Source organism: Pyxicephalus adspersus, chromosome 1 (genome assembly GCF_032062135.1).
Source record: "Pyxicephalus adspersus chromosome 1, UCB_Pads_2.0, whole genome shotgun sequence".
Taxonomy (NCBI): Eukaryota; Metazoa; Chordata; class Amphibia; order Anura; family Pyxicephalidae; genus Pyxicephalus; species Pyxicephalus adspersus.
In genome coordinates, this window is record NC_092858.1 from 171,679,911 (window position 1) to 171,689,959 (window position 10,049).

General features: G+C 38.6%; 1 protein-coding gene across 1 annotated transcript in view; it reads left to right on the forward strand.

Annotated features, from left to right (window-relative positions):
• ARHGAP31 (Rho GTPase activating protein 31) overlaps positions 1-5,791 on the forward strand; it is a 98,634-nt gene extending 92,843 nt beyond the window's left edge. The window contains exon 12 of the mRNA XM_072398403.1: positions 1,298-5,791. Within this exon, the coding sequence (XP_072254504.1) occupies positions 1,298-3,493 (2,196 nt within the window). The 3' untranslated portion in view covers positions 3,494-5,791. The remainder of the gene's footprint in view (positions 1-1,297) is intronic.
• The last annotated feature ends 4,258 nt before the right edge of the window (positions 5,792-10,049 follow it).

The following is a 10,049-nucleotide window of genomic DNA, read 5'->3' on the forward strand; positions in this document are numbered from 1 at the left end:
TGGGTTTATTATCTTCCTACAAGATAAAATAAAAAATCAGTCTAAGTGTACATAAACCTATATTAGTTTTCTGCTTATTTGTTCATGGAAATGAAGCCTCTGACTTGCCAGATTAGTTCCTCAAAAAGACGATTGATCCAGTGGTGGGCATAGCCAACAGTGGGCCCCTGTGCAGGAACCTAACTGAACCTCTGCTGAGGCCGTTGTTGGCCAAGGGTGGTCAATGACCCTTGTGCAGCGGCACCTGCCCATATCCCATGTACCCCAAATCCTTCCCTCTCAACCCTTGACCATTTCCTTTTTTACCTTGTTCTCATAGAGAGAAACAGCCTAGTGACATCACACATGGTTTGTAAAACTCTTGCAAGGACAGCTGCTGGTAGCTCAGTTCTTGATAATGTACGGACACTATTAAGAACTACATCTCCCAGAAGCTTTTGACCTTCACTCAATGTAGGATCTTCAAGAAAAGGCAGCAACGTTTTCTAGCAGATAAAGTTTTTTAATTACTTTTAGCTTTAAAATTAAACATTGAGAAATGGCCACGAATTCCAGACTTGTATTAAATATTTTTATAATTATCTTAACATACAAATTATGTGACTGGTGCTCTCTTCCACAAGTGTGTCTTAAGTGCTTCTATTCTACAGATTTTCTGTGGATTATGTAATGTAATTTCCTTATCCTTTAGTTCTTTAGAACTATATAGGGCCAGATGGGGTGGTATCATTACAATACAAATAGTCCCTGCTAGCCTATTGACAATAAGTGAGAAGAACAAACTACTCATTATTGTGTTGGGTCCTAATGTGTCCATTCCCCCTCTTTGACTCGGGACACTATAGAAACTGCTATGATTTGTAATGCCCACACAATTTTACTCAATTAGCTGGAAGAATGTTCCTCAAGATATCTCTTTATAGAAAACTTTCTATTTCCCAATCATAGGTTTTTATTTGTGTCAGTACTGCCATCAATAACATCTTCCCTTACTTCCTGTCCATGCGACGTGTGTACAAAAAGTGGGGGCTCAGGTTATCAAGGGGACAGGAAGGCTCAAATTAAAACACTGGTAGATGTTCTAACCCTGGTCTACCTTAGTAAAAATTTGAGTTTGATTGAGTCACTGCTGAAGTAATTTCACTAGGAAATAAGAGGAAGTCTACCTCAGTTGGTACACAGACAGTGGTTAAAATCTGATAAGCGCTCAACCCTATTTCCACTTTTTTGAAAAAGAAATGAAATATTTTAAATTTGTGTTACTTTTGTGCTGATGTCTTTGTTCATCTTTTTATAGGAGGATGATACGTCCATCAGTCTCTTGGATCCTCTTTGGACAGATATACAGCAGGAACTGAAGATTATTGAGTCAGAAGAAGATCTGTCTACAGCCACAGGAACTGCCACTGATTCTAACAGGGCTCCATCCCCATCTTGTCAAAGCAGTGAAGTTGTAAAAGATGGGGTATCTGAGACGAATGAAGGGAAGCAAACCATTCATCAATTCGATGAAGGCAACAGTAACATGGAAGAGGAAACCATGAATCAAAAAGAAAATGTAATTTCTCCAAATACAGAACTGGAAAATAACGGCACCCTACCTCAAGCAACCAATGAATGTGCAGAACAAGGTCTTGTTGATGGACATCATTCAAAGTCCATCATTGAAGTGCAAGGTGAAGAAATGGTCCATGGTTTTCCAAAGCCTGTGGCTGTTGAAGAAAAGAAAAGGATCTCTGTTGCAAAAGAAGGTGATTTGTTAAGTGAAAGTGAAGATGGGCAAGTGATTTCTGATAGTATGGATGCAGGAAAAGAAGAAGATATAGATGATAAGTCAGAAGAGAGAAAATCAAATGACTCTGTAGACAATGATGATGATTTAGTAGGGGATAATGCACAGACATTTGAATTCGAAGAGCTGTGGGAAGAACATCAGTGGGTGACAAGTCCTTTACACTCTCCAAAATTAAAGAACATTGTAGAGGTACCAGCCATTCCACCAAAGAGAAGGGGAACTACCGGAGAACTATACAAGAGGCCAGAATTTACACGGAGCTTATCCTTGGATAGTAAAGATACTCGAACGAGTCAGTGGACACTAAAAATGGCTGGAATTAAAGCAGAGGGAGGTTGCTACATTAGATCAAGAAATGACCAACTTATAAACCAAATCAAGAAAAACGAACCACAGCCTGAGCAAGTGAAATCGGGACATCCTGAAATGTTGGTGGGTGGAAATGATATTGATTCATTACTTAAAACTGAACACATTGATAGAAGGCCGTGTATTGAACCTGTGATTGACCTTTTATGGATAAAGGACAATGAAGTTTTAAACAATTCTGTGGTATCTCCAAAAGTGCCAATAAACTCTTTAGATAGTTTGCCTATAGTCCGGAAAGAAGAGGTGGAGGTTCAGGAGACAAAGCCTTCAATCCATATTTGTAATAACCTTCAATCAAATGAAAGTGCTAATGCCAATGAAGGATGGTCACAAGAATCTCAAAGTGGACCTTCATCCTTGAAATCAGATTCATCCTCTTCATTGGGGGCAATTTTTACATTTGAAAATACATCCAACCAGAATCCCGAGAGTACAAAGCATCAGCAGATCCATCAATCAACTACAACTACCACGTTATCTTTGTATGATCGTTCTAAAAGTTTGAATGAGAAACCATGCTCTAATCAAAGTGATTTGGATTACTCATCAACAAATCACGCCCCAACAGGACGCCGTAACTCTGCTCCAGTGAGTGTCTCGGCGGTTAGAGCTTCGTTTATGATAAAAATGTGCCAAGCCAAAGCTGTTCCGGTAATACCACCAAAAGTTCAGTACACACAAATTCCTCAACCATTACAGGTATTAAATGCAGATTCAGAAGTTTCTTCTTCTGAGAAAAAAGAGGATGAATCTGATTCAACATCAAAGCAGACCTTGCCCCAGGTCACAGGTCATAATGACATTCCAAAGACACCAAAGACTGAGGTGAAAGCTGTAGAGGAAAAGGAGAATAGTGATCCAGTCTCTACAGATGCTACTCATCATTCCACTCTGAACTCCTCCACAGACAACAATCGAGGTGTTTCTCAGGATGTTCCAGTTCTTCGCCGCAAACGAACTTCAGACGGGGAAGCTTCTGGGGACACACCTTTTTCATCCAAAATGGACCGACCTTCTGGAATTTCAAAGTCTTTTAGGTCACGACCGGGAAGACCTCAAAGTCTCATACTGTTTAGTCCACCTTTTCCCATAATGGACCATCCTTCAGTTGATTCCAGACTTCTTCTATCCCCTATTAGAAGTCCAACTCAAACCACTCCACAGGAGTCCTCAGGAGAAAACCAGAGGACACCAGATGGGGTCATTCTCAGGAATAAAATGACAATCCCCAAAAATGGCCAAAGACTGGAGACGTCGACCAGCTGCTTCTATCAACCACAAAGGAGGTCTGTTATTTTGGACAGTCGGAGTGGTAGACAAATTGAGTAGAATCCAGGATCTAGAAATATTTTGTGCAGAACAGAAAATGTTGTTGATCTTTGGATCTTTCACTGCCACAGCTACCACAATTTCGGATGTTATGCAGTGAATTTCTTGGTCAATTCATGGCTTTAATGGTGTCCAAATGTATGTAAATAGGAAAAAAACATAGAGTGTTAAGAATCCATGGATTTAGTGAAGGAAGTTTTTTTTGTGTTGGTTGTTTTCTCTGTCTCTAATCATTGACAGTTCTCCTTGTTATTGTAATATTACCATTATTGTATAGCTGCAGTGCAGTTTACCCAATCTGACTGATCCAAATGTCAACATTTTATTAAGGTAATCCCAACATGGAAAAAGAGTTGACATTCAGTAACACACATAGGGCTGTATTTATAAATTCTTCACCCATTATTAGATTATACCCATTGAATGTTTTTTCATTCAGAGCCATTTGAATCCCTATGCAGTGCTCTTGTCCAAGGATATTAAAACTAAGGCTCACCCCGACACCCCGAGTGGCTAATTCTCAAACAAACCACCATAGCCACCATAGTGAATGCTTTTTTTTCAATGTATCAACTGAAAAAATGGCTGAATCTTAGCCGAGTTTCTAAGAACACCCCATAAAATATCATATGCAGCACTTTTAAAAATCTATGCAAATTGTATATATAAAAAAAAAAAAATAATTGTTCCCCCATGGTAAGTGGAGGTAACCACAATATGGGCATGTCCCATATTTATTCTAGAAACGATCTAGCAAATGAGTTTGATGATGAGCTTTATTAGATGACCTTAAAATGAGTAGGCCCACTTTTAACTAATTTTAACTAATTTTGAAAACGTTTTGTATTTTAATAGAAAACGTTCTTGTGAAAGAGAAGAAAGAGAATTGTAGTATATTATATTTTATTTCTTAGCCATTGAATCTGACCTTGATGTTACCTAAAAATGCCACTTTAGCAAAGGAAATCTTAAAATTGCTAAACAATCCTTGAGGGTAATAAGCATTGTAATATGTCAAGCAATGGGTGGGAAGGGTTCACAGTTTTTGTTGAGTTTAACTTGTTTTTTAGTTCATCTTACAATGTTTGCAGAAGAAGTTGTTTCAGGAAACCATAAATAGGGGTTAAACTCATCCACAATTTGCTAATTTCAATTATCACTTTTATAGGTTAGCAGTATGCCGAACCTGAGCGTGAAATGGCTTGTTATTTCTTGTTGAGAGTTTTGTGATGGAAAATCCCTGATAGTTAAAAGATCATACTATTTTATTTATCAATCATCCTGCAAAAGTTCTAACTTGGTGCTCAAGCCAAACAAGAAATTGTTTTGCTCCTGGTACATTCTCTGTTATGTTAAATAGGTGAGGAATTTCGAAGCAGGAATGAAACTCCCCTAAGTGGCCTTGGCAGGTGGACAGGTATGAAAACATGCAGAGTTCCTGACTATCCCAAAGATTTAGGTTATTTAACCTAAAAGCATCTAACCAAAGCTAAAAAATCCATTGAATACCAACTTTTAAAAAAAAAATCATTAGAAAGCAATAAAAGCAATACAAATCAATAAAAGCTAAACTCTAAAAGCTATTTACACCATTTAAATCTAAATGCAAGATCTATTCTTCTGCTACAATTTCATGTCTTTGAAGCAAGAATTAACGTCTTCCAGTTGTATTATATGATACATAAAAAGAGTGTTTTTTTATAACTGAACTGGATTCTATGGACTTTAATATTTGTCTGGAGTTTAGCTTTAAGTTTTTTTGATGTTCCAGACCAAGTAGCAAGCTCAGCGTACATTGGGTTATGGCTGTATTATATGTACACAGAATAAAAAGGAGTATACTATGGTATTGTAACTATATTTGTTGTATCTAAGCAGTGTTCATGAATCCTATTTGTATAATAATATAAATATGAAGAATATAAGTAAATATATATAAAAAATGGAGGGCTGTGAAGAAGACCTTTTTAAAACTGGACCATAAATCATGCAGATTGAGGTGCTAATTTAATTATATATCATCTATTACTTTCCAAAAAAACTGGAATCTGTAAATGAGCTATTGAAGTGTTCCTCAAGGGTGGGAACTTGTGCAAACAAGATGTTGGAGTCAGCGGGACTTCTCTATTGTCCGGCCCCTGAAGAACCAAGCAGGGCCCATTCCCGGACTTTGTACATTAAAGGGGGATAGAAGTGATTGTTAAACTATTTAACGATTTGTTGGCAATTTCATGTCATTTCAGTCCAGTTTATTACTGCAGTTTGGTCTGGAAAATAAACACATTTTTATATAAAAAATGTTCCAGTGTGGTATGAATCATTTGAGGAATGGATATATGAGAATCAGTACAACCATCTAACATAAATTGTAGCTGGGTAAAGTGTGTCATTTTGTCCGTTCTTATATTTATCTTGAGGTATAATAACACATTTCTGGAAATTTGGCAGTACAAAGTCTGGCAGGAAAAATGTCAACTTTAATACCCATCTTTATTAGCAAGGATATTCTTTTTAAAAAATACTCTAGTCAATATTAAAATTAAAGAGACCCTGTCATGGTTTCATGCAGTAGCTTGCAAGAAGTGGGCTTAAATGGAGATGAATGTTGTATAAGTGAAATGACACTTCACAAAAGTCATGGGGATCAATGTCCTAGTAAAAACTCCGACCTCCACTTCTCTTTAATGCAGAACTTCAAGCAAACATCTGAACACAAAGATGAAATACATATAAGTAGTATTCCTTGATTTTTCTTCAATTTGATTGGAGTACTGTTTGGCCACACCGAGCGAAAATCAAATGTATTTGAAATATTGGTCCTTGCAATCAACCAAAATGGGAAAAACAACACCAGATCCATGGAACCCAATTTGTAACTTGGACCTGGACCCCCACTTTCTTCTGCAACTCCCATCGGGGCATTGTCAAAAAGAAGCATTGGGGCCAACAGATCTGTAGCTAGAAGAACACCACTGATGGTATTCTAGCTACAGACCTGTTAGCCCCATTGCACTTTTCGGCAGGGCCCCAACCATTTAGGACAAGCTTCTTCACATTGGGAACTCCTTTTGTAAGAGTTCTGCTCTCCCCTTTATATTAGCAGCCTTTCCTTCCAATGTGGACCCGCCTTTACATCAAAACCCCTTTGTCACTATGATCTTCCTATCAGCCTGTTTCTTTTGAGAACACCAATACTTCACACCTCACTGGCTATTTTTGTTCATTCTCGCTCTCCTTTCTAGAGCTCTGCTTTAGATTAACTTCCTATACATGTGCAGCCTCTCAGAGTCCCTGTACTTTCAGTACAGCAAAGCACAAAGAGGAGAAGAGAGAAGTAGCACTAGGAGCCAATCAGGTGTTCAGCATTACAAGGAGTTATTAGGTAACTAGAGAAGAGTAAAAAACAATTAGGCTTCATCAGTTTGCTGTTTCACCTTTTATCTTCCATTCACAGAAGTCTGCTGAAGAAACAGGACACGGACCATCCTGTCTGAAGTTCAACATTGTTTGCATTTGTTAAAAGGCTGCTAAATTTTTTGGGCTGTAAAATGTGAAAAATGCTCCTTGTACTGCACTGTCAACAGTGTCAACATACATTTGTTTTGTCAAACAGGAGGCCGGCTCTGCGTGCTTACGTGCTTCTGCAAATTCAGGGTGCAGCCAGAGCTAAGGAAGGCAATTCCGGTTTTTCTACTTTGCAAGAAGTCAGTTCGTCCAACTTTCATTATTGGAATAAGTGAAATATTCAACTAATAGCTGCAGCTGATTCTCCTTTGTAACATTCTGCTTATTTTTTGCCCTCTCTGGTTCCTTGCTTACCCAATTTTTCCCAGCTTCAAGACAGAATGGAAGTCTGAAGATTTAACTAACCCTGTAATCTGCCTAATTTCTATGAGCCCAGCCTGTTCTTTTTATGCACCCTAGGAGGCACATCAACATGAAAAATGGGCATAAGGTTTCCCAGGAGCCAACCCAGGAAGAACCAGGAATGCCAGCCCTCCATTCTCATTGGAGGAAGAAGAAAAAAGCTGTCATGATGTGATTGGCTAGAAGACTGCAGTAACAAAAGTATAAGTATTATTTTTGTTTTGGAGCAAGCTCAACTTTAATTATCTTGTTAAATTCATGCAGTCATTTTAATAAAATGTAATAAAGTCTGTCCCATACCTCTCTGCATGGACAATAAATATCTCTTTGAACTATGGGAATTCCACCCACCTATCTACCCTCGAAGATCTTTGGGCACATTTAAAAATAAAATTAATAATAATAATAATAAACAGGATTTATATAGCGCCAACATATTACGCAGCACTGTACATTAAATAGGGGTTGCAAATGAAAGATGAAGTGATACAGGAGGAGAGGACACATTTAAGGCTTTGTAGTCTGGTCCAGGAATGGTTTTAGACAATGGGGCTCTGGGCAAATATAAAGAGTGGATCACAAATGCAGAGAATTCCAGCTCAATGTGCCCATTGCCATTTTGTCAGTTGGAGTTCAGAAATAAGTGGGATCTTAGAAAATTATCCAGTTTGTCATACCCTAAATCTAACTTTGCTGGGTTTCTGCATTCAAAGCACATGTAATATGCAGTTTACAAGTTTCCCATTTTCCTGATTGGTGCATGTTGTGGTTGCTTTTTACCTTTTTTTATTTATTCAAACCATTGTTTTGGCTGGGAGTCACAATTTTTCAACAATTGTGGAAGACCTGAACTAGGCAGTATACAACAGCTTGTCCTTTCTGCCCTATCCATATCCTTCCGATGGCAAAAACACAGTGTGCCCAGCGACTGCAGCATTAACCTGGAATCCTCTCCAAGCTTCAATCACTGAGCAATGGGGAGCTCAAGGTGATATCCCACTCTTTTTAGAAACGTGCTTCATTAGCACTTCATTAGTCATTGCTGTGACCCTCAGATATTATAATGATTCATCCGGGAAGAATGGCCATCCTTCATTGGCAAACTGAACTTTGGATGTAACAGGTAATATTGAACACAACCTATGCCCGGTATCCAAATACAAAGGGTAACATTTGCCAACGGCCCATCTACATCCATCCTTAAATAAAGTTAAAGCCACTCAGAGTACAATAGAGTTCTCAGTTTTGTAATTGGGCAACAATTTTCCCAGTTCAGCTTGGAACCACTAGCTAATGTTAGAGCTATGACCACTTGGAAAGGTTGGAAAATCTCTATGTTGGTAAAAAAAAAAATTTGGCAACGGACATTTCCTCTCCATTGCCATAAAAGTGTAAGTAAAGCAGAACCGCCAAAGCCAGTACAAGCTTAATGTTATCGGATATTTAAAGGGTAAGACTAATAAGAGTAATATCTTAGCCGCAAATACTGTGGTCTGAAAGGCTAAGGCACCCACTGCCATCAGATCTTTTGACCATATGTGTTATGTTCCTGCCTTCCCGGGAGCTTGGCGTTTCTGCACATTTTAGGGGGGTTCAGAGCTCGACTTGTTACATTCTATACCATATAAAATAAATACAAATAAAGCAGAGATGGTGGGAGCAATTCATAATGGGCATGAAAGGTCTACAGAGCCGGTATCCCAGTAAAAAAATGGTAGAAGGCCTCTGATTAGGCACAGCAGCTGTACCACCCCAGAGCAAGGAAATGGGTACATCAGGTATACAGCATTGGAAACTCTGCACAGTGATGGAAGGAGCCCCACATTATAGGACACGGCCGGTGTACACGTCCCACGAACTCAGCAAAGGAACTCAGCAAAGGGATCTCATGTAGCGTAAAAGAAACAGTTGGAGCGTTTCACTCTACCAAACCATTAAATAACACGTAGGGTTGGGACCCAACCTTAATATGCAATACATAAAATTCTTTCACTGCACTAAATAAAAAATGTTGGATGGGTCTAGTATTTTACTAACAAATGTGTTGGGTTAATACAGTGTTTCCTGACTTTTTACCATGGGGAACCCCTTGAAATAACTTTTAGGTCCTGAGGGAAGCCCTTCTATAATTATTATATCCACAGCACATTAGTTCAGTAGGAATAATCCCTCTTACATTGCTGGCCAGCTGGGAGAATGGAACCCTTGTACAGAGCCAAAACGATCATTGGCGGCAGTTAACCCGACCAGAGGACAAAAATAGCTCAAGGAACCCCTAGCAACCTCTGCAGGAACCCTGGTTGAGAAACACTGGCCAAAAAAAAAAAAAAAATCTGGGCAATAAGAAAAGAATAAAAAAAACTTGTGTATATAAACATACAGGAGGTTGTACACACCCTCATCTTATCTCTGAGAACTCTTTTTCTTTCTGTCCAGTGTCTAAGTCATGAAAGAGGTCTATAGAAAACATTTGTGATATGTTTAGAAAAGGGGAAGTGTGCTTCAGGCTGGACCAGTTACTCCAGTTTTAAGAATGCTGCTGGACAGTGTGGTGGTGCTTTTGAAAAGGAGAAGGTGGTTTGGGCACATCAGAAAAGACAATTTTCTAAAGCAGAAAAACAATTTTTTTTGGAATAGGAAGGTTCAGCCCCAGGTTAACAAGCATTCCTAAACATGTATTAAAGATTGT